The 27,905-nt window shown below is 44.9% G+C and overlaps 2 protein-coding genes across 2 annotated transcripts in view; one reads left to right on the top strand and one right to left on the bottom strand.

Annotated features, from left to right (window-relative positions):
* The window catches only part of CLK2 (CDC like kinase 2), an 83,466-nt gene that overhangs the window by 48,725 nt on the left and 6,836 nt on the right, over positions 1–27,905 (bottom strand). The window lies entirely within an intron of this gene.
* Positions 1–27,905, top strand: part of HCN3 (hyperpolarization activated cyclic nucleotide gated potassium channel 3) — a 37,638-nt gene that overhangs the window by 6,986 nt on the left and 2,747 nt on the right. The window contains exons 2-6 of the mRNA XM_030188211.1: positions 18,337–18,766; positions 19,168–19,329; positions 23,349–23,567; positions 23,972–24,118; positions 24,868–25,108. Of these exons, the coding sequence (XP_030044071.1) occupies positions 18,337–18,766; positions 19,168–19,329; positions 23,349–23,567; positions 23,972–24,118; positions 24,868–25,108 (1,199 nt within the window). The remainder of the gene's footprint in view (positions 1–18,336; positions 18,767–19,167; positions 19,330–23,348; positions 23,568–23,971; positions 24,119–24,867; positions 25,109–27,905) is intronic.

Below are 27,905 nucleotides of genomic sequence, written 5' to 3'. Positions count from 1 at the left end.
GATCACTTAGGTTTACAAGAGCTTTGGCAGGTGGCAGGGAAAATGCTTGCCTGCAAGGTCACAAGAAGGATGAGGGTACAGGATACAGTTTGCAACAGCCTGGGAAAAGGTGCCCTGAGTTCATTCCTTCTTCTGCCTTCAAACTTGGGGAGTGAAAGCAAACCAGGGTCTTTATCCAAGCAAGGAGCGCTTTGAATTTTACTCATCTTAATAAGCCAACTAGTAAAGCTATCAAGGGTTTCCCATTCATTATTATCCAGTGATAGTTAATTACTGCCAAATCCCATCTGAACACACTTTCCTCTCACCGGAACCAGGTGTACAACACGAATGTGGCCAGAAACACGTCCCAAGCCAAAGCCCTGCTTCCCTGCCCCAGAAGCCTATAAATATCCAACCTTCTACAAGGTCACACAGACAATGGCAGGAGATGCAGCAGCATAATGAGGAGAGGGTAGGTGAGGCCATGGCCCCTGGGTACTGCTATCCTGAGGGAGATGCTCAAGAAGCACTGGATGGCAGAGGTCTTTTGAGACTTTCATGTGTTCAAGATCCTGCCAGATCCCCACCCTGTTCTTCCCGTCACTAGGGTCTCTCCCAGTAGTAATCTGTAGAACATTAGACAGGAGGAATAGCTAACATGAGTGTGACCAGCATGGGCAGGAGAGTCACCAGAACAGGAAGTCTGGGATTTGATAGACCACCTTTCTGAGTATTGCCACACTAGGACAGACCAAAGGTCCATCAAGATCAGAGCCCTGTTTCCAACAGTGGCCAATCCCGGTCACAAATACCTGGCAAGATCCCCAAACAGTTCAATACATTTTATGCTGCATATCCCAAAAATAAGCAGTGTATTTTCCCCAAGTCATTTTAATAGTGGTCTATGGTCTTTTTTCCTTTAGGAAGCCGTCCAAACCTTTTTTAAAACCCCGCTAAGCTAACCGCCTTTACCACATTCTCTGGCAACCAAAGTAACTGACATATACTATATGCAGGTACTATCCCTGCCCCTAATGGTCTCTCAATCTAAGCGTTATATCTGCAGCAATGGAGGGTTAAGTGAGTTGCCCAGAGTCACAAGGAGCTGCAGTGGGAATCCAACCCAGTTCCCCAGTTGTCAGCCCACTCCACTAACCATTGGGCTGCTCCTCCACCAGTAGCACTTGGTCCACTGCACTGTCAGCTGAGGAGCAGGCAGGGAGGGGTACAATGTAAAGAGTGGCCTTGGTGCTAGAGAACCTCAGCATGCAACTGGGAAAGTGGGACTGGAACGTGGTCCTCCAGTTTTCACATTTCTGTTCTCTTCCCAGTCCACTCCCTAGGTTGGCTTTTGACTTCGCCTTTACAAGTTTTGAGTCATTTCAAGTAAGAATCTTCAGGGTTAACATTAATGGATTGGATTTTAGGTAAATGGATTCTGTGTTTGAATGTTTATTTCTGTTCTACTGTGCTCTGTACATCTTCGTAAAAAGTAAAAGCAGATTATAAATGATGTAATTATATTCATATTTATCCACTGTAGACCTGTAATATTTGGAGGTTTGGAGGGCTCCTAAAAGCATCTATTTATAGATAGCATATTACAGTTTTACAGCATAGCTGAGATTTGAATCCAGGACCGGTCTTTCAGCCCAGGAGTCCGTTTGCTGTACCTATACCACTGAAAAAACAATTCATTGGCTATAGAGGCGCATACTGGACCCAAAAAGTGTCCATTACCTACAGAGGCATGTACTGGAGACGTACCACTGAAAAAGTGTCCATTACCTACAGAGGCATGTACTGGAGACGTACCACTGAAAAAGTGTCCATTTCAAACAGAGGCATGTACTGGAGACGTACCACTGAAAAAGTGTCCATTACCTACAGAGGCATGTACTGGAGACATACCACTGAAAAAGTGTCCATTACCTACAGAGGCATGTACTGGAGACGTACCACTGAAATAGTGTCCATTACCTACAGAGGCATGTACTGGAGACGTACCACTGAAAAAGTGTCCATTACCTACAGAGGCATACATTGGAGACGTACCACTGAAAAAGTGTCCATTACCTACAGAGGCATGTACTGGAGACGTACCACTGAAAAAGTGTCCATTACCTACAGAGGCATACATTGGAGACGTACCACTGAAAAAGTGTCCATTACCTACAGAGGCATGTACTGGAGACGTACCACTGAAAAAGTGTCCATTACCTACAGAGGCATGTACTGGAGACGTACCACTGAAATAGTGTCCATTACCTACAGAGGCATGTACTGGAGACGTACCACTGAAAAAGTGTCCATTACCTACAGAGGCATACATTGGAGACGTACCACTGAAAAAGTGTCCATTACCTACAGAGGCATGTACTGGAGACGTACCACTGAAAAAGTGTCCATTACCTACAGAGGCATACATTGGAGACGTACCACTGAAAAAGTGTCCATTACCTACAGAGGCATGTACTGGAGACGTACCACTGAAATAGTGTCCATTACCTACAGAGGCATGTACTGGAGAAGTACCACTGAAAAAGTGTCCATTACCTACAGAGGCATGTACTGGAGACGTACCACTGAAAAAGTGTCCATTACCTACAGAGGCATGTACTGGAGACGTGCTTTGAAAATGAGCCCCATAGTAACATGGTGAACTACAATAGATGTGGGTTTACTGCAGTATTCTGTATGCTTTTACAGATAAAGGACTCCCTGCGCTGCACAGGGTTGTCTAAATGAAGACCCCCTATTGTGGAATTGCCCCCTAATAGGTGACCACAAGGAGAACTAGTGGAAACGAACCCTGGCTTCCTTGTTCTCAGCCCCTGCTGCATGGAACTTCAATTTGAAAACAACTGCAAAGGTAGCTCTGGCCACAGTTAATTGTGCTGCTGGAAATTTACTCCTCTGTGGGAATTCAGCATGGTCTTCCAGTGTCTGGACCTTCTAGGGCCTGTAATGATCTAGGATCAGGACTCACTGGAGATGCCCCTAGCCAAAGGCAGGAGGCTTTGAATGGATTTGCCTGACACTGCATCCGATGCTTACAGTGCTGTGAGACCAACCCAAATCTCGTTGATGTCAAAACAGTCGGCTCCATCTCTGGCCGTCTTCAAATCTAGGCTAAAAGTCCACCTTTTTGATGCTGCTTTTAACTCCTAACTGTTAATCACTTGTTCAGCCTGTAGGTTGGGTTTGTGTAAGTTAAACATCGCGAACTTCGCACACTTACTGGTCCGCTCGCCCTGGATGGTACCGGGTCGTCTGACGATGCCTCGTTGGATGCCTCACAATGTTGGATGTTCTCACAATGGCGCTCCACTTCCAGCGAGGTTAGTGCCTAAGCCGGCTGTGGGCTGGAATCCCAAAGTGCCCTGTACTAGCAGACTTCCTGCTAGTCCCGCCGGACACGCGGGTCCGAGGCTCCGTCTGAATGGCGGCACAGGCTCTGCCGTTGCTCTCGTGCTCCCTTTGCTCCGCCGGGTCGCAATCGCTTCTTGCCCATGTTGCCGCCTTACATCACCGATGCTAGCAGTCTGCAGTCTGGTGCCCAGACGCCTGAAGAGGTCATCCGAGCTCCGCTCAGGGGTTTTAAACCCCCTCCTGAACTCCTCCCTTGCCAGCGGGGTGCCCTTGTGCGGCAGGAACCTGCCCGCCCTGCCCCCACTCGCACCCCGCTGGCCCCCGGCGCGCATGCCCGTCGGGGCACGGTGCCATGTTACATGCAGCTCCGTGCACCCACGGGCACTGTGCCTATCTTTTATTTTATCATCCCCACCTCAGTAATTCCCTTATCTCTTGTTTGTCCTGTTTGTCTGGCCTAATTAGACTGTAAGCTCTGTCGAGCAGGGACTGTCATTTCATGTTCAAGTGTACAGCGCTGCGTAGTCTAGTAGGGCTATAGAAATGATAAGTAGTAGTCTTTGGGATTCTGCACAGAATGTTGCTACTCTTTGGGATTCTGGAATCTTGCTACTCTTTGTTCTTATCCCTTATTTGTCCTGTTTGTCTGGCCTAATTAGATTGTAAGCTCTGTCAAGCAGGGACTGTCTCTTCATGTTCAAGTGTACAGCGCTGCGTACTTCTAGTAGCGCTTTAGAAATGATAAGTAGTAGCAGTAGTAGTAGTAGTAGTTTACAGCGAGGCAGCCGAGCTGGGGCTGGTTTGGATCTCAATGTGTTGCAGTCCATGAGGAGTTTACCTTGTCTCCTGCATCCTATAACAGATGCTTGTTTGCACAGGAACACATGTTCAGTCATAAAACACCTACCAGCCGGAAAATATGTTCCATGCTAGAATCTGAGCTCTTTCCAGCTCTTTGAGTTAAACATATTTCACTACCGCGCTGTTTTTCCTTTGTAAGGAGTGGCCCACACCTCTTAGGAGTTTCTGAGGGTATTGCTGGCAAACCTCTGGGGGCAGAGTCTCAAAATTCATTACTGCCACGGTGCGTGCAAAACCAACCTAACTCCTAAGCCAGGATAGGGGGAGTATAACCTCAGTGATCTTTGGGCTTTGTTTGTAAATTGTTTTATCGACCAGTTGACACACACAAAATCTCTCTTTTTTTCATTCACATATTTTTGGGCAAATGTCGGAGCCAATCAGAGAGCTGTAGTAACGGCATGGGGTTCCCCAGCAACCTCTGCAAGGGCTTGGAGAACCCACCAACAAGTTCATAGGGCATTTAAGCAGACTGCGGGCGACATCACAGCTTCTCTCTCCCTTTGAAGATCTGAAGCAGTGCTGTCTGGCCTGTGGTGGCTTTTAACCTGGATGACTTCTGAACGGGGGAATAAAACAAGTAGATCAGTGATCAGTCCAAAGCATTTTTTTATTGAAGAATCACAATCAGATAAAATGCCAGACACAGGCCCTGTTTCGCCCAAAGGGGCTGCATCAGGGGCCGAGGTTGCCCACTAACAATCTCACTGTTATCCTTCTCCCCCGGACTTTCAGATCTCATAGCCACACAGACACTCAGGATTTCAGGATACCCACAAGGAACATGCCTGAGATAGATTTGTATGTATTACCTCCATTATATGTAAATCTGTTTCATGCATATCTTGTGCATATTCATTGTGGATATCCGGGGAAACCTGGCAGGCTGGCTGGCTGGGTTGTGTCCCCAGGACTGGATTGAGAAGCCCCTGCTCTAAAGTGATGCCCTGAAGTCCCTTCTAGCCTTATCTTTTTATGGTTTTCTGATACCTGAAGACCAAACTCTGTACGCAGCAGATTTCCGCAAGAGACAGGAGTTCTGTTCACAGCCTTATTTCATCAAGTCTTTGATCACTCATTGTACTGCTAGAACCAGGTTCTGCTGCTGGTCCATATCATCCCTGGACTGGTCAGGTTACATTTCTGTCCTGGTGCCGGATAGACTGTCTGGTGGCTCCAGCTGCTGTTTCCTCAGGATGATACAGAGTTTGTCCTGCTCATTCTTTGATTTTCCTTCTCAGTTTTGGGAAATGTGCATCTCTGATTTCTTTGTATTTTGCAGAGCAAAGGAAAAAATGCATTTTTGTTTCCGTTTCCCGTGGATTACAGTTTTCCCTTCTCAATCTTTAATTTTCCCTCTCAGTTTTGGGAAATGTGCATCTCTGATCTCTCTGTATTTTGCACAGTACAGGGGGAAATGCATTTCTGCTTCTAGTTTTCTAGTTCTCCTAATTGTACAAGATCATACAGAGGTTTTCCTGGTCATTCTTTTGGGAAAAGTCCTTCTCTTTTTCTACTGTTTTCTCTTTTTTCTTTACTCCTTTCTCATCCCTTTTTTCTCTTTTCTAGATTCAGGAAAATGTTGACACTTCATAATTTGTGCATGTCTCTTCAAAGTAATAAGAGCCATACAGGGGTCAGACCAATGGCTCATCTAGCCCAGTATCCTTCTTCCAACAGTGGCCCATCCAGGTCACAAGTACCTGGCGGAAATCCAAATAGTAGCAACATTGCAGGATAAAAAAATTCCAGGGCAAGACATGGGGGAAGCCACTGCTGTCTCAATAGCAGACTGTGGACTTTTCCTCCAGGAATTTGTCCAAACCTTTTTTAAACCCAGATACACTAACTACTGTTACCACATCATCTGGCAATGAGTTCCAGAGCTCAACTATTCTTTGAGTGACAAAATATTTCCTCCCTATTTGTTTGTATTTTCATGTCATTTCATTGTGTGTCCCTGGTCTTTCTACTTTTTGAAAGAATGAATAATCAATTCACTTCTACCCATTCTACACCACTCAAAATTTTATAGACCTCAATCATATCCCCCTTCAGCCATCTCTTTTCCAAACTTAAGAGCCCTAACCTCTTTAGCCTTTCCTTATATGAGAGAAGTTTAATCCCCTTTATCATTTTGGTCGCTCTTTTTTAAACCTTTTCTAAATTCAGCAATATCGTTTTTGAGATACGGCAACCACAATTGAACGCAATACTCAAGGTGAGATAACATCATGGAGCGATAGAGACATTATGATATTCTTGGTTTTATTTTGCATCCCTCTCCTAATAATTCCTAGCATTCTGTTTGCTTTTTTGGCCACCGCCACACACTTGGCAGAAGATTTCAGCGTATTGTCTACAATGACACCTAGATCTCTTTCTTGGGTGCTGACTCCTAAGATGAACCCTAGCATCAGGTAACTATTATTCGGATTATTCTTCCCAATGTGCATCACTGTGCATTTGTCCACATTAAATTTAATCTGCCATTTGGATTCCTAGTCTTCCAACTTCCTAAGGTTTTCCTGCAATTTTTCACAGTCCTCATGTGTTTTGATTCCCACTGCAGCTCCTTGTGACTGTGGACAAGTCACTTAACCCTCCATTGCCCCATGTAAGCCGCATTGAGCCTGCCATGAGTGGGAAAGCGCAGGGTACAAATGTAACAAAAATAAAATAGATACTATTGGAGATTCTAGATGGAATGTTGCTATTCCACTAGCAACATTCCATGTAGAAGGCTGCGCAGGCTTCTATTTCTGTGAGTCTGACGTCAGACTCACAGAAGCAGAAGCCTGCGCGGCCACATTGGTGATCTGCAAGGGCCGACTTCTACATGGAATGTTGCTAGTGGAATAGCAACATTCCATGTAGAATCTCAAATAGTAGCAACAGTGGAGGAGTGGCCTAGTGGTTAGGGTGGTGGACTTTGGTCCTGAGGAACTGAGTTCAATTCCCACTTCAGGCACAGGCAGCTCCTTGTGACTCTGGACAAGTCACTTAACCCTCCATTGCCCCATGTAAGCCGCATTGAGCCTGCCATGCGTGGGAAAGTGCAGGGTACAAATGTAACAAAAATAAAATAGATACTATTGGAGATTCTACACAGAAGCAGAAGCCTGCGCGGCCACATTGGTGATCTGCAAGGGCCGACTTCTACATGGAATGTTGCTACTATTGGAGATTCTACATGGAATGTTGCGGCTAGTGGAGATTCTACATGGAATGTTGCTACTATTGGAGATTCTACATGGAATGTTGCTATTCCACTAGCAACATTCCATGTAGAAGGCTGCCCTTGCAGATCAGCAACGCAACCGCACAGGCTTCTGTTTCTGTGAGTCTGACGTCCTGCAAGTTGCTGATCTGCAAGGGCAGCCTTCTACATGGAATGTTGCTAGTGGAGGAGTAGCCTAGTGGTTAGTGCAGTGGACTCTGATTCTGGGGAACTGGGTTTGATTCCCACTGCAGCTCCTTGTGACTCTGGACAAGTCACTTAACCCTCCGTTGCCCCTGGTACAAAATAAGTACCTGAATATAAGTAAACCACTTTGAATGTAGTTGCAAAAACCTCAGAAAGGTGGTATATCAAGTCCCAGTTCCCTTTCCCCTTTTGACAACTTTGAATAGTTTTGTGTTATCTGCAAATGTAATCATCTCACTTACATAAAGCAGTGACAAATTCAAAGAAAAGCTAGAGAGTATGATGGTAATAAGAACAGGTTTTTGGCCTTTTTTTCTTCTCTTTCCTGTACATACAAAATAATATCCATGTGCCTGTTTTCAGGGCATGGGGACCCTTCTCAAGTTCAACACAATGACATCTCACTTCTCTCTGAACTGAAAAAGAAGCCCACACTGCTAATTACAAACTCATCTCTATGCAAATGAGACTCGCTGGCACAACATTGCCATTTGTGCATTAGATAATTTTGCCTCTTTCCTGTCCATCTTCACGACCCTTGGTCAAGAAGTGAAGGAGCAGCTGCACTGACAAAGCTAATGAGAGGCTTTCAGAGGTATATTGGGCCTGTTGGTGCCTGTCATAAGTACAAAAGTATTGCCATACTGGGAAAGACCAAAGGCCCATCGAGCCCAGCATCCTGTTTCCAACAGTGGCCAATCCAGATCACAAATACCTGGCAAGATCCCAAAAAAAGTACAAAACATTTTATACTGCTTATTCCAGAAATAGTGGATTTTCCCCCAAGTCCATTTAAAAACGGTCTATCGACTTTTCCTTTAGGAAGCTGTCCAAACCTTTTTTAATCTCCACTAAGCTAACCGCCTTTACCCCATTCTCTGGCAACGAATTCCAGAGTTTAATTGCACATTGAGTGAAGAAACATTTTCTCCAATTTGTTTTAAATTTACTACATTGTAGCTTCATCGCATGCCCCCTAGTCCTAGTATTTTTGGAAAGCGTGAACAGACGCTTCACATCTACCAGTTCAACTCCACTCAATATTTTATAGACCTCTATCATATCTCCCCTCAGCCGCCTTTTCTCCAAGCTGAAGAGCTCAAGCCGCTTTAGCCTTTCCTCATAGGGAAGTCGTCCCATCCCCTTTATCATTTTCATCACCCTTCTCTGCACTTTTTCTGGTGCACGGCCAGGGAAAAGAGATGGCAAGGAACAGATAAGCCAGGGAAATTGCATTGAACTAAATGTGTAAAAAGGAATGCAGTCAGATAAATGAATTCTCTGTGTAACCCCTGCAAGCCAGGATGCTGACAAGACACAAAACATTTCATGAGAGTATAACTAAAAATCACAGGGGCCCTTGTTCTGAAGTAATTATTACTGAGGAACTTGAATAGAAATACAGTAGATGACAGCAGATAAAGACCTTGCATGGTCCATTTAGTCTAACCAGCAGGATAGCTCCTAGTATATGTATGATATGATCCAAAGAGAATCCACGTACGTGGAGGATTCAAGAGATCCCACGGAGAAACTCAAGCAAGGAGGAAAGTGGGAATGAGAACCGGGGTTTCCAAAGACAGGACCACAGAAGTGATGAATTGAAACTATATTTATTGAGAAACAAAATGACTGGAGTCGAGCCCACCCAGGCCCACCCGTAGCTACGCCACTGAGCTACAGTGGGGAGTGTAGAAGCCTGTCCTGTTTCACTGTGCTGAATCAACTCTTACCAGTTGTTTAATCTAGTGTCCTTGCTGCCTGTGGTATTCAGGTTGGGTGTCTGTGTGTGTGTGTCGGACATGGGCAGGTTTAAACTGAACCTTTCACAAGTCTGTGAGTGCTTCTCAGATGCGGGCTTCGCTCTACCTTTCACAGCGGAAGGGCAGGAGTTTAGTTTTGAAACTTGCAGGAGAATTCCCTTGCAGCTGTTTTCTGTGTTGGTAGAATTTTTCTGAAAAGACGGAGAAGAAAATCCCAAACAATTTTCTCTTAACTGTTTTTAATCAAAAGGCAGAGCAAGGAGCCTCTCAACCAATGTTAAGATCTTCTACTCCACAGAAAAAATAAATTATCTAGACACCCCGGTCTCTCTCAACAATGGCGATATACAAACAAGCAACTGACAGATGCAGCTCCCTCCACAACTCCAGCTTCCCTCATATACAAATAGAAATCAAACAAAATAAAACATGGAAAAGAAAATAAGATGATACCTTTTTTATTGGACATAACTTAATACATTTCTTGATTAGCTTTCGAAGGTTGCCCTTCTTCGTCAGATCAGAAATAAGCAAATATTTTAACACCCAACAGAAAAGACTTAACAAGGATCTGGGGTTCCTAACCCATTATAAACCATAAAGCTGTATGTCTCTGTTGATCACCCCACCCCTCACCTATCCACACCCATCCTGTTAGAATATCAATGATATGCTTTGATGTCCCCATGCATACCTCCGACCCACCCCCATCCTCCCACCCTGTCAGACTATCATAGTAATGCTTGAATGTTTTCACTTATATACACTGTCAGCTAGCACATTTGCTTACTTCCAATCTGACGAAGAAGGGCAACCTTCGAAAGCTAATCAAGAAATGTATTAAGTTATGTCCAATAAAAAAGGTATCATCTTATTTTCTTTTCCATGTTTTATTTTGTTTGATTTCTATAGATTCTACATGGAATGTTGCTATTTCACTAGCAACATTCCATGTAGAAGTCAGCCCTTGTAGATCACCAATGTGGCCGCGCAGGCTTCTACATGGAATGTTGCTAGTGGAATAGCAACATTCCATGTAGAATCTCCAATAGTAGCAACATTCCATGTAGAATCTCCAATAGTAGCAACATTCCATGTAGAATCTCCAATAGTATCTATTTTACTGTCATAGTGCTTGAATGTTTTCACTTATATACACTGTCAGCTAGCACATTTGCTTACTTCCAATCTGACGAAGAAGGGCAACCTTCGAAAGCTAATCAAGAAATGTATTAAGTTATGTCCAATAAAAAAGGTATCATCTTATTTTCTTTTCCATGTTTTATTTTGTTTGATTTCTATTGATAACCTTAAGAGTGGACTAACACGGCTACCACACTCCACATATACAAAACAATCCATTATGCACTGCCAAGCCACATGATACCATCGTATCTGCTCCGACCCAAAAGACAGAGATAAGCAGCTCAAACTCCTGACTGAATCCTTCAAACAAAAAGGACACAACCTCAAAATAAGATTGCCTCTTCTCTCAAAACACCCAAAGAAAACCTGAGAGAGAGAGGGAGAGCTGGAAAAACCGAGAAGAATCGTAAAAGATCTACAGCCAATACTCCGGGAGGATGAATTACTGAAAGAAATATTCCTATTTCTGCCAATGCTGCCTTTCCACAACCATCTGAAAAATTAGTGAAAAGCAAACTCCCAAAAGAAGAGAATGGCAAACGTCCCTGAAAAATACCAAGCTGCAACCTGATCCAACACATCTCACAGGACCCCACAGTCACTCACATGGGAAAAACATTCAGCATAAGGGGATCCATCACATGCTCATCCTCAAATGTGATTATATATCATTCAGTGCAAAAAGTGTGAAGAAGGGAGCTATATTGGAGAAACAAGCCAGATGCTAAAGACAGGAATCAATTTACATAGACGTAATAATAAACTTCACAGTGGTAACCAGGATGTCACCTCTGTGGGACAGCACTCCACAAAACCAGAACACCGTATGAATGATTTTATGGTGAGAATGCTAAAATGAAACTTTAAGACAATCCAGGAATGCAGGACCTTTGACACCCACCAGACAGGACCATCAAATTCGACTGCTTTGTCACCTTCTGATCACCCTCACCCCCCACCCCTACCTTTCCTCCTGAGACTGTTACTGGAATCCATTTATGTTTCACTTATATAATTCTGATAGTTGGCTCATTTCGGATGCAAAGAAGAGGGGGTATTTCCTTCGAAAGCTAATCAAAAATGTATTAAGTTACTCCAATAAAAAAGGAATCGTCCAATTTTTTTTTTGTTTGTGTTGTTTTCTGTTTATTATCTGAAAAAGTGAAATCCCCATATTTTAAACCTATTTTCTACAAGAAAGATAGCACATTGTGTAATGTCTTTTGGAGAGGGTGTAGTTAGTGAAGGTCCTAGGAGGGACTTTAGTGTCCTTGGCGGTGTGTGGAGGATCATCCTAGTCTTCAGATACTTGGGGCCATTTCCTTTCAGGGCCTTGAACATCAGACATAGCCCTGTATTGTACTGGTAGCCAATGAAGTTTTTGCAAAAATGGTGTGATGTGGTCACGTCGCTTGCAACCTTCTATGAGTCTTGCTGATGCATTCTGAATCAACTGGAGCTGGTGAAGGCCCTTTGTAGTCAGACCATTGTATAGTGCATTGCAGTAATCCAGTCTTGATGTTACCGTAGCATGCACAACTGGGATAAGATTTACCTTCTCGATGCAAGGACAGAGGCAGCATAGCTGTCGCAAATAGTAGAAGCAGCTCTTGAAGGTTGCTTGGATTTGGGGAATCAGAGTAAGTGTTGAATCTAACTGTATTTGATGGGGAGTTCGTACTTCCCAAAAGGGATTTTGATGTCAATCTATCCACTTGTGTTAGGGACCCAGAGAAGCTCGGTTTTACTTGGGTTCAGGCAAAGCTTGTTGTGTTTAGCCCATTCTTGAATTGATGTTAGACAGGTAATCAGTTTATTCAGGGCTGTAGGTAAGTCAGGTTCAATGGGTATGAGTAGCTGCACATCATCTGCATAGATGTAGAATTGAGTGTCCATTGACTGAATCAGCTCAGCTAGTGGCTTGAGGTAGATATTGAACAGAATAGGTGACAGTATCGATCCTTGTGGTACCCCGTAGGTCAGTGTCCATGGTGGTGATGGGTTGCTGCCAAACATTATGGATTGTTGCCTGATAGGATCTGAACCAGGCAAGTACTGTTCCATTGATACCTGTTTCTGTCAGTCGTGCTAGCAAGATATCATGATCCACAGTGTCAAAAGCTGCTGAGGAACCTAGCAGTACTAACATCGAGGCGAATCCCTTGTCTCGGTTTCTGTGAAGATCATCTAGTAGGGATACGAGGACCGTTTCTGTTCCATAACTAGGTCTGTATCCAGATTGACATGGATCTAGCCAGTTACTCTTTTCTAGCCATTCATTAAGTTGAACACAGACTGTTTGTTCTAGTTCCAAGTTTGTCCTGGTCAAGGTTGTTTTTCTTCAGCAGAGAGCGAACCACTGCCCTTTTTAATGCTGTTGGGTAGTTGCCCATTAGAAAGAGAGGTGTTCACAATTTTTGTGCATCTGCCCCGCAAACCCCAACACCGATTCCAGAACAGTAGTAAAAACATTTTCTATCTGCCTTGTGTACTGTTTTGGTAGAAATACATTGATATTGTAAACCCCCAGGGGGTGCTGGTGTGTGCTAAGGCTCTCTAGTGACTCCTGTCTAGGCTCTCCCTCCGTCTTCACTGGCCCTTGAATTCTGAGCAGATTGTATAGACACATGCCCTTCCTGCTCTCTGCCCAGCCTCACTGACCCCTGGGCAAGACTCTGTCTAGTCCTCTCTTAATCACTAGCATGCACCAACCTCTATATCCTGGGGTCCTTCCTTACTCAGGGTGACTGCTCGGCCCTGCCTTCCGCCTGCTGGAAATCCTTCCCTGTTATGTCCAGTACACCCCGGGTCACTCCTCTAGTTCACGGGCAGTGACTCACTGCACCTTTCCGGGGACTCTAACTAGGATTCTCCAGACTTCACAAATATGCAAATAAGGCAGTCATCATATGCAAATTCACTTTATTAGTTCAGTCCCGTGGGGAACAAGTTCTTTCACACTCATCCTTTGACTTCTTCTGCTCCACTGAACCCCCTTATTTGGGGAGACCTGGGTCTTGGTATCAAACATCCACCTTAGTGTACAAGCCCCCAAACACAAAGTCTCGGCCCCCTGTCCTGAAGGGCTGCAATAGTCTTTTGAAAATCCTTCCTTTTCAAGTCAGTAGCAAGATCAGTACTTGCCTCTCAGCAGGATTTTCTCCCCCTCTCCAAACAAGTCTTTCAAATCCCACAGAGTTTTCCAACATAATCAGGGTAAGCTTTTGGGGGAACCCGGTTTGTAATTCTTCCAGCAACCTCCCCCAACAGTCAGGGTTTCCCCACAGCAAACAGGTCTAACCCAAAAGAAAACAGGCTTCTCTCTTTAAGCAGGTTTCAATCAAAATAACTTTCAAAACAATATGGATTTTCAAACCTTCAGGAGCTGCTCTCCCCAGGCTCTCAAGTTCCCATTCCATTCTGGTTTCTTCTCCATGCTCAGCCTGATTAACCCCCTCTTCCATCCAATCCTCCTCCTGCTTCTCACCCCACCCCTCCCCATTACAGGTGGGCAGCATGATATACTGATTGCGGGTCCAGGGGAACTGGGCTCCTTCATTCTCCCTCCCTCTTGTGGTCAGAGACAGTATATGGCCAGCTTGCCTAACCCTGGGCTCTCACTGCTGGGACTGGGAATGCATTCTGGGAGATGTAGTTTAGGGTTTTGCCGCTTCATTCTATACATCTGGGATGTAGCCTTGTCACAATATTGATGTTTAGTCATTAATTTGATATACCGTCCTATCAGAATTTGGTCAAACTACTTTACATTTATAAAAGTCACAAAAAAAAGAACACCATTAAAATTGATAGGAAAGTTGACGCACTGAAACTTAAGAAGAGCGAGAAAGGGTAAAAACATGGAGGTGAGGGGGAAAGAGATTGCTCACAATTCATTCAGGCATAGCAAAACTGGAGGAAGATTAAAACATGAGAAAATCAGGAGCTTGGTGATCCATAATCTAGTTCAAAGTAATATATTCTCAAGTAGGAGTTCTGATGTAAGTGGGTGGGTCACTTCATAGTTTTGGAGCTAAATACAAGAATTTAGATGTTCTAGTACTTTCATAGTGTGCCTTCTTTGGAGCAGGAAGAATGAGATGATGACCGCTGAGAAAACGTAAGGAGCGTGATGGGGTACAGGGAACAACCATGCTCGACAAATAGGAAGGCATTCCCAAGTGGTAGACCTTAAAGGCCAAACACAAGATCTTATATTGGGTGTGAAAATTAATTGGTAACCAACGTAAGGGCCGTAATAACGGAGCAACATGATCATTGGGGGTTTTTTTTGCACAACACAGGAAATGAGCGGCAGCATTATGTAAAAGTTGCAATTGTGGTTTGGTAATACCTGCGTAAACCGAGTTACAGTAGTCTAATCATGAAATAAAGAATGTCTGTAGAAGAGTATGCATAGTCGAGAAATTTAAGACACTACCTAAAGAATGAAAGCAATGAACTGTCAGAAAACCAAGTTGCGCCGGTCGAGAAATTTGCAGTCTGAAGGTGAGATGGGAGTTGAATAATACCATTAGATAACGAAATGACTGTACAGATCGTATGTCCATGCCAAATAAATACAGAATCAAAGAGGGTTGTGCATGACAGCCAGGCATCCAACAGGTTACTGTCTTTTCTGGATTTAAGACTAATTTATGCATGTGTAAGCAGTGAGATAAGGCTGACAGGCAGTGGGTTTAAGATCTAGTGTAAGAGATGAGATTGCATATCATCAGCATAAGAGATTGCATATCATCAGCATAATACAAAGCTCTAAATTTATAGTCCTTGACTAATGTTGCCAGCGGACTGTTGAATAGTAATGGAGAGAGAATTGAGCCTCGGAGAACACCACAGGTGAGTTGGTGGGAGGTAGATAATTGTGTAGCGGTATGAACTGAGAAAGAGTGATTAGACGTAAACCAATCTAAAAGCGTGACATGCAGTCATGCCATTGAATTCAAGTCCTTTGCTTCCTGTGGAAAAAAAGGTTTTATACAATTGCCCTTGTAGAGTTCAATCTACATGTGTTCTTTTCTTCCCATAACCTAACCCCACCTCAGCCCAGGTTCCCCCCCCCCCCTTAATGCAGCAGAAGATTGTACAGAATGCATTTATTTGTGGCTGCATTGGGGGGAGAGACATTTCCAGACAGCTAATTTCCACAGCACTCTCGCTCTGTACCCACGTCCCCCTCCAGCGGCTTATGAGTACCTGCTGTTCTGGATTATGGTGAGACCCCACGTTAATCCCTCTTCACTGTAATGATCTGATACCTCAATATGTCACTCCCTTTGCCTCGCTCTCCTTTCCCCTGCATAAGCAGTTTAGTCAATACATCCACTGGTTTGGGGTTTCATCATTTCACCTCTAATGAATTAATGCAGTTGCTGTGTTAGTTCATTAACAGGCAGATGATCAAGAGTCCCGCGCGGTTCCAAAAAGCGCTCTAAGAATAGCGCTGGAACAGCGCGAAGCATTACCGCTCCTATGATCAAAGATAATAGCATGCAAATTTATGCACGCAATATCTGATCATAGGGTAAAAGTGCGGGAGGATACCCCTCCCTCACTTGTTTGACAAGAGCGGGATGTCAAAAGCCCGGACCTGTCAAACACTGGGGCTGGAGGTCCGTGGGACCCCCAGACCCCCCTACAGCTGAAAGACCCTTGTGGTCTACTGCCCCCTGAATCCCCTCACCCCCACCCCAAGCCAGTGACACGGGGGCTGGAGATCTGGCGGACCTCCTGCCCCCCCCAACACCCCCCCCCCCCCGACACAAGCTCATGGGGGACGAGATCAAGTGGATCTCCAGCCCCCCTAACCCCCCTTGTACCCAATAAAAAAAAGTCCTGGCAGCCCAGTGGGCCTCAATCACAACCCCCCCACCTGGTGCTCTAGTGGCTCCATTCCCCTCCCTCCTCTCTTCAGCACCACCTTGAAAATGGCAGTGCCCAGCTGTGTCCAGTGCATCCTGGGATGCACTGAGCAGGCTTCAATACCAATACCAAAAAAGATATAGTGGAATTAGAAAAGGTGCAGAGAAGGGCGACGAAAATGATAGCGGGGATGGGACGACTTCCCTATGAGGAAAGGCTAAAGCGGTTAGGGCTCTTCAGCTTGGAGAAAAGGCGGCTGAGGGGAGATATGATAGAGGTCTATAAAATAATGACTGGAGTTGAACGGGTAGATGTGAAGCGTCTGTTCACGCTTTCCAAAAATACTAGGACTAGGGGGCATGCGATGAAACTACAGTGTAGTAAATTTAAAACAAATCGGAGAAAATATTTCTTCACCCAACGCATAATTAAGCTCTGGAATTCATTGCCGGAGAACGTGGTGAAGGCGGTTAGCTTAGCAGAATTTAAAAAGGGCCTAGACGGTTTCCTAAAGGACAAGTCCATAAACCACTACTAAATGGGAAAAATCCACAATTCCAGGAATAACATGTATAGAATGTTTGTACGTTTGGGAAGCTCGCCAGGTGCCCTTGGCCTGGATTGGCTGCTGTCGTGGACAGGATGCCGGGCTCGATGGACCCTTGGTCTTTTCCCAGTGTGGCATTACTTATGTACTTATGTACCCTGAGGTCATTGTAGACAATATGTTGACATTTTCAGCCCAGTGCATCATCGTTAATAAAAATTTAAATAGAATGATAGGGGTGATCTGAAAAGAGATGGAGAACAAAACTGAGAATATCATTAGACCTTTGCAGTTTATCTGGTCACCTATCTCAAAGAGGATATGGGGAAAATAGCAAAGTTCTAGATAAGAGGGACAAAGTGATAAAGGGGACAGAGCATCTCCCTTTTGAAGAGAGACTAAGGAGGCTGGAGATCTTCAGCTTGGAGAAAAGATGTCTGAGAGGCAATTGATAGAGGTTTATAAATCACATTGGTTTAACTCATCAAGCAACAAGAGGACAGGCCATAAAACTAATGAAACTGTAGAATTTGTCTTACTAGTAGAGCTTAAAGTGGCAAAGAGGCCTAGTGGTTGGGGCTGTAGCCTAGGAGTGAGGGGAAGTGAGTTCAAGTCCCACCTTAACTACTGCTCACCCCTCCACCCAAACAAATTTGGTGTTCAAATTTCTTCAAATCTGTTTCGGGGAAAAAGGTGGCAGAGCCTTGACCTCCTGGAGCTAGGGGTGGTGGGTTCAAATCTGGTCACAGGTACCATCTCCTCCAGACCTGCCAACATTTGGGTTTCTGCATAAACTCTACTTCTGACTTGGATTGACCACTGTTGGAAACAGGATACTGGACTAGATGGACTATTTGTCTGACCCAGTATAGATGTTCTTATGTGGTTAAGGTGACCCCCGTAACAGGAGATTTGGACAAGTTTCTAGAAGAAACGTGCATAAAAATTGATTAGCTGGATAGACTTGGGAAAGCCACTGCTCATCCATAGAATGAGCTGTGGGAAATGATGTTGGGCTCAATGGACCCATAGTCTGACTCTGTACAGCTTTTCTTATGTTTTTCGGAGACTTCTCCAAAACTCTTTTAAACCCAGTTACGCTACTGGCATGGGATAGCAATTTTAAAAGTTTAAATTCTCATTGTCTGTCTATAATTTTTTCTTGTCCCCTTTTTCTTTCCTTTAACCTACTTCTTCTCTGTTCCCATCACTTCCACCATTCTTTTCTTCTTCTCATTATCTCAATCTTTCCATCATCTCTCTCTCTCTCTCTCTCCTCTTCCCCTTTGGTTTCTCTGTCTTCTCTCTTCTCACTCATTTCCTCCCTCTCTCTCCCCATCCTCCTGCCCCTGCAGGTTTTACTGGGATCTGATTATGCTTCTGTTGATGGTTGGAAACCTCATTATCCTCCCTGTGGGAATTACCTTTTTCAAAGATGAGAATACCCCTCCCTGGATTGTCTTCAATGTTCTCTCAGACACTTTCTTCCTGGCCGACCTGGTATTGAACTTTCGGACGGGCATTGTGGTGGAGGACAATACCGAGATCATCCTGGACCCTCATACCATCAAGATGAAATACCTGAAGAGCTGGTTCCTGGTGGATTTCGTCTCCTCCATCCCAGTGGATTACATTTTCCTGATCGTGGATCTAGAGACCCAGGTGGACTCTGAGGTTTACAAGACAGCCCGAGCATTGCGTATTGTGAGGTTTACCAAAATCCTGAGCTTACTAAGGTTGCTCCGGCTCTCTAGACTCATCCGCTACATTCACCAGTGGGAGGAGGTAAGAGGCACATTCCCATCCTGTATCAGAATCTGCTACTTTTATTTCTGCTAGTAATTAAAAAAACAGGTTTAAATAAACAAACATGACCAACGTGGAATGACATGACCAGACGCGCGTGCAATTACGTGTGCAGGAACAAGGTCAGGTGTTCATTCACATCAACAGTAGTTAGATCACTTTATGGACAGATCCTTGGAAGTGCAAAGTTACACTCACAAGGATTCGCAGTGCAGAGGCCATTTTGTTTCCATGGGACATGAATTCACAAGGTCAGACTTGTAGCCATAGAGAGGGACGTACAGTCTGCAAATGAGACATCGTGGCACAGTTTTGCAGTTGGCGACAGAGAGTTTGTCTCCTTGCTAATGCCTGTGGTGTCTGGTTTTCTCATTGGCTAGATTTTCCACATGACCTATGACCTGGCCAGCGCCGTGGTGAGGATTTTTAACCTCATTGGAATGATGCTGCTGCTGTGTCACTGGGACGGCTGCCTCCAGTTCCTCGTACCAATGCTGCAGGATTTCCCCGAGGACTGCTGGGTCTCCATCAACCAGATGGTGGTGAGTGGGACTCATGTCCTAGGGCCATTCCCTCCCTTCAGTGCATCCCAGAATCAGGAAACATTCAGGACATATCCGACCTCCCCCAGTGCTAAGGAAGAAAAGCCTTGGGTGGTAGATCGTGTGGGATACAAATATTAAAGAAATAAACACAATATCAGGTGGCAGCAGCGACCAAGGTGGGAGCTGGAAGGAGTGGGGGGGAGGGGTGCAGATAAAGGAGCGGCTTTCCAGAGCTGAGGGCTGAGGAGAAAGATGAGTTATGAAGCTGTCAGGGATAAGGGCTGACTTATACAGTTACACAGGGGTAGAGTTTGCAAAACAAAATTGAGCGCTAAGCCAGAATTTTATAACGGCAAACTTGAGCACTGAAGCCAATATAGAAATAGTAGGCGTAAGGCAGTATTTGAATGTCTAACTCTAGACGTGAGCATTTATGTCATGTAAAATGCTCACGCATAACCTTAGCACGTAAGTGACGACCTGCCAGTGCCCCTCCCATGTTAACGCCCATTTTTCGCTCTCGCGCTGTACAAATTAGGCACTAAGCTTGTGTAACTGGAAATTAATGGCCAATAAACACCATTTAAGGGTCGTTATTGGCAGTTAAAGCTAATTAGTGTCCACTTAAACAATTAAGTAAGGCGCTGCTCTATAACTATGTGCCCAAGTTTCTCGAATTAGGGGGTTAAGTCTGAGTGGGCCTGTGTATCTTCTGAGACAGGGCTGGAGATTCCTGGGACAGAGGATCAGTGTACCTGACCTTGCAAATCTCCAGGTAGGGGCTCCTGAGCTGCGATCACTCTATGAGAAATAGTTGTTAACTAGCCCAGTTGACCATCACATCCCTTCTGTAGCAATGAAACAATGTCATTTTCACCCTGTACGACAGTAAAAGCAATCCAGAAGTAGGTTACTTACAATACCTGACTGTGTTTTAGTTGAGTTCTGGGTTGTTTTTTTTTTCTTGTTTTTTTTTGTTCTGGAGTTGTGACTTTTTAAGGATATTTTTAGAAGCAGTTACTCACCAGAATAACTCTGATAATTAATGCTTTCCCTGTGACATCCTGCGATAGTATTAACTCCATCCACAAGCTCTGGGGAGAGGGGAATGGGGCACGTGCTGGGTGTGAGCTGCATTCTGAGAGATGCAACGTTTTAAAGAACCTCCTGGCTCTTCTCCGTCCTCCGATCCTGTTTCAGGCTCCCACGCTCAGACTTGCATTTTGGCAGGCCAGGCTGACCCAGCCCTGGTGGTACCCCTTCGCCTTGCACTGAGCTGGCATTCCTGCTTATTGTAGGGAGATTGGCACCATAAACAGTGCATGCAGGGGGTAAACCAGTACTGGATCAGCCTCCCCCAAAATCTGGCTGTTCTTTCTGAAGCAGAAGGGCTTGTTCTACTGAGGTCTAACTCTACGAAATTCCTTTGCAGAAGGTTGCTTTAGTCTTCAACAGGCCAGGATTTCTTTAAGGAGATATCGTCTAATTTAAGTAAGAATTAACCAGACACATTTTTTAAACCTCAGGTACTCAGAGGTTGTTGCCCTTCCTAATGCCAACTCTAGGTATTGTAACGTTCTCATTGCAAGATGTTCCTGGTGCATGCCATTACAGAGAAGCTGCCAGCGCATGCTTGAACAGACCCAAAAGGCAGAGGACACAAGAGCCTGGGAGCATGTTTAAAGGGTGAGGGGAGCACTTGATGCCACTGTGCATGGTATGCCACCTCAGAAATCGTGAATGCATGCCACATGGCTCTAGGAGCATGCTTGCCCTTGTATGTGAGGCATTTCAGGGAAAGGGAGGTTGAGGTGCACTCAAGAGAAACGGGAATTGGCACGAGGGGGAGGGGAAGGGCCACTCCGGCATCTCACAGGAAGAGAGGGAGCTGGGCATCGTCCAGCACAGGGGACTCAGTCAAAACCTCCTTTCCCACCTAACAATTCTTCACCTTGCAATGGCTTAAGGTGTGTGCATGAAAGATAGGGATACCCTGCTCACTGCTTTGGGAGCATGTGGGGAGGAAGTGCTCATTGAATTGACCTCTCGCCTCTAGCACAGATCCATGCGCCCTTTCTGAGCTAAATTCTTGCTTTATGTACAAACTTCATGTATTAACTGCACAGCCGCTATGTCGCAGCCAGAGACCCTGCTGTAAAAAGACCAAGGGGTAAGTGATACCAAGACAGGCAGGTTGAAGGGTAGGTTTTTTATAACAGATTTCAAAGCTCAAAATGTTTCCCAACTTTCCAGAAGGCGCTGGAGGTTTCGCAGAACCCAGAAGCCTCTTTGGGTCCTCACACAACAGAGTAGGGGAGGGCTAGGGTTGGGCTCAGGAGTCCTGTGGACTTCCAGCAGGGTGCTAGGCCAGGCCTCCTCCCTATGAGTGAATTGAAATGGTGCCAGACTAGATGCTGGTACCTGAGGAGCTCGCTTGCAAGTCTGTCTCCTGCAAAGCTTCATGGGGCAGAATGTATTCGAGGAGCACCACTCATGAGGCAAAAGGGCTAGGGGCTCTCTTAAATCTCTCTTTTCTGTGGATGCATCTGTGCGGGGGGGGGGGGGGGGGGGGGGGAGCTTGTTTCTCTCTCTCTCTCTCTCTGCGTGCTTAGGCTTGTACACATTGTCCCTGCTGGCTCCTTTTATTCTAGGAAATGTCTCTAGAGTCCTTTGTTCTCAGCTCACGCCTCCTGCTTTGGAGGAGGAGAGAGACTGCAGCAAGATGCCTGCCAGACACACGGGTGCTACTGCCTACTCAAACTGGCATGGTGTCATGCCAGTGCTTCTGTCTGGCCATTACAAGATGGTGGGAAGAGGATTTGGGATTTAGCTCAGGCTTTTCTCAGTTGTGGGTCAGAGTAAGTTATATTCAGGTACACTGGGTATTTCCCTGGAGGGCTCACATTCTAAGTTTGTACCCGAGGCAGTAGAGGATTAAGTGACTTGCTCAAGATCTCAAGGAGCGGCAGTGGGATTTGAACCCTAGGTACAATGTCCCAAGTCAGTTAAGACTCAGCTTGCATGGTTCAGGCTCCAGGACCCTGGGTCTCACTGGAAGTGACTTTTCCTTGGTAGCCCCTGTCCTGGAGGCAGTCACCAGACAGTACCGCAAGTGATCAGAACTGCTGCATTACCCAATTCCAGGAGGGACATTTCAGGCCAGTCCTGGAGGAACCTGCATCACCGATTTCAATGGGGAACAGGGTGTACATTACATTACATTTCACATTTCTTATAATCCGTCTATACCGTTAAGTTCAAGGCGGATTCCATATAAAGAAGCCAGAGACATACAAAAAAAACACATCAAACTTAAAATGTAAACAATACTAAAATGATCCTGGGTAAACAAAATGTAACCTTCGATCCACTAAGAAGAGATTACGTATTCCCTAAATAGCAGTGTCTTGACAGATTTCCGATAAACATCACAATTTGCTAAGTGTCTAATAGATATAGGTAATGTGTTCCACATTTTTGTTGCCTGATAAGAAAATGACCAAGAGAACATTTCATACCCTTACATGCTGGAAATACTAATTTCGATTGATTACGTCTCATACCTTTTGACAGAATTTGAACTCTACAAACACCACACTGCCTTGGGATATAGGTTCAAAAACAGGCCTGGTCAAAAGTCTCCCTTCTGGGATGGGGTATTTTGACAGGTCTGAGTTTCCGAGGTGGGGTGGGGGCCTCAACATGTCCGATTACCTCTATTCCCTCCATCCTCCTTGTTACTTGCTTGTTTTTGTAGTACTAGGTGTAGAATGGGAAGGGAAGATTCCTCTCTCACGCCAGTGTGTACAAGAGAAAGTGAGCAGGCCTGCAGAGGAAACTAGCAATTCCTTGCTCAAGGCATAGGAATAGTGAGAACCCTGGCATTGACTGTTCTGCTAGCTTTCCCCTCCCTGAGTCCACAGAAAGTTCGGTTCTCACTGCCTGTAGAATCTCAGAGATCAGTGCTATGTGTAGCTGTACTTGTGTCTCTCTTTCTCTGTCTCTGCCTTCTCCAGAACGAGTCCTGGGGAAAACAGTACTCTCATGCTCTCTTCAAAGCCATGAGCCACATGCTGTGCATCGGTTATGGCCAGCAGGCCCCAGAAGGGATGACCGACGTATGGCTGACCATGCTTAGCATGATTGTGGGAGCCACCTGCTATGCCATGTTCATTGGACATGCAACCGCTCTCATCCAGTCACTGGATTCTTCTCGACGCCAGTATCAAGAGAAGGTGAGCAGAGTATGACTTAAGACCCCTCTGACCTTAAACACATCCAGGTAAAACAAGACATTTAGCCTAGAGAGGTGACATCACTGCTTTTGTCACATTTTAGTGTACGATGTCCCATGTTAGAGGGATAAGTGCTTTAGTGGAGTATACTTCAATAGTCTTGTAGTGTTGATGAAGAACAAAGTCCTCTAGTCATGCCTCCTACTTCAGATTTGACATTTCTATGTTTTTTGATAGATCTAAAGAGATTATAATATTTAAGAAGCTGAAGACACTAGAGATTAATGATGAGGGAGAAACTTGTCCTTCAGTGAGGATTTCAGTGTGTTGAAAGCTAAGAAAACCAAGCACACCCCATGGCTTAGAGCCCCTGCCTTGGTAACCTCTCTGCATTTTTCCGGCAGTACAAGCAAGTGGAACAGTACATGTCCTTTCACAAGCTGCCTGCAGACACACGCCAGCGTATCCATGAGTACTATGAACACCGGTACCAGGGCAAGATGTTTGATGAGGAGAATATTCTTGGTGAGCTCAGTGAGCCCCTGAAGGAGGTAAGTGCTGGGGCCAGATGGCTATCCAAAGACTGAAGAAAGAATTGCTTGGGACATTATAGACAGGAACATGCTCACACTTTAGTCGGATTAATTTAGGATATTGAGATGAGGAGCTGCATTTTAGTTTTGACTGGTTTTGTCACAAGGACAGGAGAAGGATGGGGTATAGCCCAATATCCTGGCACTTGAGGTCCATCTTGTAAGCTCTGGACTTTGTCTAAGACAGCGTTTCTCAGGTTGGTCCTGGAATACCCCTTGCCATTGAGGTTTTCAGGATATCCACAATGAATATGAATGACATCGGTTTGGATACACTGTCTCCATTACATGCAAATTGATCTCATGCATATTTATTGTGGATATCCTGAAAAATTGACTAGCAAGGGGTACTCCAGGACCAACTTGAGAAACACTGATCTACGACACTCTTTATGAGTTTTCAAAACTTTCACTGCAGGCCATGGTTAAGTCTGAGAGGGCCTCTTTTACTAAGGCAACGCTAGCACGCCTTAGCATAAGACCTCCAGAGTTCTCAAGCAGCCACGTGTACCATGACTCTCATACCCATAGTAAATGTAACTCCCTAATCTCTCATTTGTCCTGTTTGTCTGTTGTGAGTAGCTGTTAAGCAGGGACTGTCTTTTTGCATGTTTTGAGTACAGCGCCGAGTATGTCTGGTTGCACTATAGAAATATAGCAGCAGTAGAAGTTGCTCCTGCCAATGCCCAAATCTCTCGTCTCCCCAGGAAATCATTAACTTCAACTGCCGGAACCTGGTGGCCAATATGCCGCTGTTTGCCAATGCAGACCCCAATTTTGTGACGGCAATGCTGACTAAGCTACGCTTCGAGGTCTTCCAGCCTGCGGACTACATCATTCGTGAGGGCACTGTGGGCAAGAAGATGTATTTTATCCAGCATGGCGTGGTCAGTATCCTTACCAAGGGCAGCAAGGAGACCAAGCTGTCCGATGGATCCTACTTTGGAGGTGAGGCATGCGGGACAGAAGCAGGTCCAGCTTTTCAGGGCTTAATATGCACAGAGCTTTCTTCTTCACAGGGCCACCTTAAACTAAGTGTTTCCCTAGGGAAGCAACTTCTGATGGGGAGGGGGCTGGGTTAAAGAATAGCTGCAATCAACACAAAGCAATGGATCTAGATGGCTAGACAGATTCCAAGGACCTTCAGCATGCACTTTCATACTTCCATTCATTTCTAAGAGATCGTTTCAGTAACAGTAGGGTGATCGTAACTGTTAAAACTGAATTAGCAGGAGGAGTCTAACAGACTAAATATTAATTGCGGGATGCAAAGCTAAAAGCTCACCTAGAGTGACTAAACACCTTGCACCAGCCCTGCTCCTTCTCTTCCCTTTCTTATGCAAAAATAGGTGGGATACAAATGCAGCAATGGTATGATATGGTGATATGGTATGGTATCGTTTGTATGCACAGAGGATCTCTGAGGGAGAGGAAGGGATTATAGAGATTAGTAGTTGGTGTGGATGGACAGACTGGATAGGTAATATGGTCTTTGTGTTATTTTCTATGTTTGTATGTACAGAGGATCTCTGAGGGAGAGGAAGGGATTGCAGAGATTAGTAGTTGGTGTGGATGGACAGACTGGATAGGCCGTATGGTCTTTATCTGTGTCAGTTTCTATGTACAGAAGATCTCTGGAGGAGAGGAAGGGATTGTAGAGATTAGTAGTTGGTCTGGATGGACAGACTGGATAGGCCGTTTGGTCTTTATCTGTGTCAGTTTCTATGTTTCTATGTACAGAGGATCTCTGAGGGAGAGGAAGGGATTGTAGAGATTAGTAGTTGGTGTAGATGGACAGACTGGATAGGTCGTTTGGTCTTTATCTGTGTCAGTTTCTATGTACAGAGGATCTCTGAGGGAGAGGAAGGGATTGTAGAGATTAGTAGTTGGTCTGGATGGACAGACTGGATAGGCCGTTTGGTCTTTATCTGTGTCAGTTTCTATGTTTCTATGTACAGAGGATCTCTGAGGGAGAGGAAGGGATTGTAGAGATTAGTAGTTGGTGTAGATGGACAGACTGGATAGGTCGTTTGGTCTTTATCTGTGTCAGTTTCTATGTACAGAGGATCTCTGAGGGAGAGGAAGGGATTGTAGAGATTAGTAGTTGGTGTAGATGGACAGACTGGATAGGCCGTTTGGTCTTTAACTGTGTCAGTTTCTATGTTTCTATGTACAGAGGATCTCTGAGGGAGAGGAAAGGATTGTAGAGATTAGTAGTTGGGTGAATGGACAGACTGGAAGGCCGTATGGTCTTTAACTGTGTCAGTTTCTATGTTTCTATGTACAGAGGATCTCTGAGGGAGAGGAAAGAATTGTAGAGATTAGTAGTTGGTGTGGATGGACAGACTGGGTAGGCCGTATGGTCTTTATCTGTGTCAGTTTCTATGTACAGAGGATCTCTGAGGGAGAGGCAGGGATTGTAGAGATTAGTAGTTGGTGTGAATGGACAGACTGGATAGGCCGTATGGTCTTTATCTGTGTCAGTTTCTATGTACAGAGGATCTCTGAGGGAGAGGAAGGGATTGTAGAGATTAGTAGTTGGGTGAATGGACAGACTGGAAGGCCGTATGGTCTTTAACTGTGTCAGTTTCTATGTTTCTATGTACAGAGGATCTCTGAGGGAGAGGAAAGAATTGTAGAGATTAGTAGTTGGGTGAATGGACAGACTGGAAGGCCGTATGGTCTTTAACTGTGTCAGTTTCTATGTTTCTATGTACAGAGGATCTCTGAGGGAGAGGAAAGAATTGTAGAGATTAGTAGTTGGTGTGGATGGACAGACTGGGTAGGCCGTATGGTCTTTTATCTGTGTCAGTTTCTATGTACAGAGGATCTCTGAGGGAGAGGCAGGGATTGTAGAGATTAGTAGTTGGTGTGAATGGACAGACTGGATAGGCCGTGTGGTCTTTATCTGTGTCAGTTTCTATGTTTCTATATATAGAGGGTCTCTGAGGGAGAGGCAGGGATTGTAGAGATTAGTAGTTGGTGTGGATGGACAGACTGGATACACCGCATGAGTTTATCTGCTGTCAGTTTTCTTGCTTCTCTGTTTCCTTCAGCTTGTAAGGGGACATTTGGAGGAACAACCCTGGTATGTTTGAATGAACCTCTATGGCAGTGTCTGAAGTTGGTAGTAAGGAGAATGAATGAAGGAAACATCCTTACATTCTCTGAGTCCTCTGATGTGCATGGTGGGCGGGAGAGTATAATTTTATAACTGAGCACCTATATAAAATGTCCAAAAAGTTGTTTAGGAGGAGGTGGAGGAGAAGCTGGAGACATACAAGGTGGGGGGCAGGTGGGAGGTCATCCAGGGAGCAGTGAAGAGGTGTGGTAGCGCTACTAATTCATTTTTAAAGGCAATAAATAGAAATCAAACAAACCAAGAAATAAAATAAGATGATACATTTTCTATTGGACTAACTACACCTTTTAATTAGCTTTTGAAGGTAATACCTTCTTCAAAACAGAGAGCAGTGAAATTCAGCCACTCCCCAGATAACTTACACAGAAGAGTTAGGCCTGCCTAAAAGTGCTGAGCTGGTGATTCTGTCACGGGATAAAATGTATATTCAGCGGCTCCTATTGCAGAAGTGGCACTGTGGAAGACACGTCCTCTCACTCAGGGCCGTATTTTATAGAACATGCGCATACATCACACCCCTGCCCGGTCCTGTCCAAACTGTCTCCCCAGAATATCGATATTCAGAAAAAGTGGACGTGGTCTGGTGGGGCGCCTGCTTTTTAT

Source organism: Microcaecilia unicolor, chromosome 14, assembly GCF_901765095.1.
Source record: "Microcaecilia unicolor chromosome 14, aMicUni1.1, whole genome shotgun sequence".
Taxonomy (NCBI): Eukaryota; Metazoa; Chordata; class Amphibia; order Gymnophiona; family Siphonopidae; genus Microcaecilia; species Microcaecilia unicolor.
Note: the sequence above shows the minus strand (reverse complement) of the source record. Positions and strands in the feature narration are given on the sequence as shown.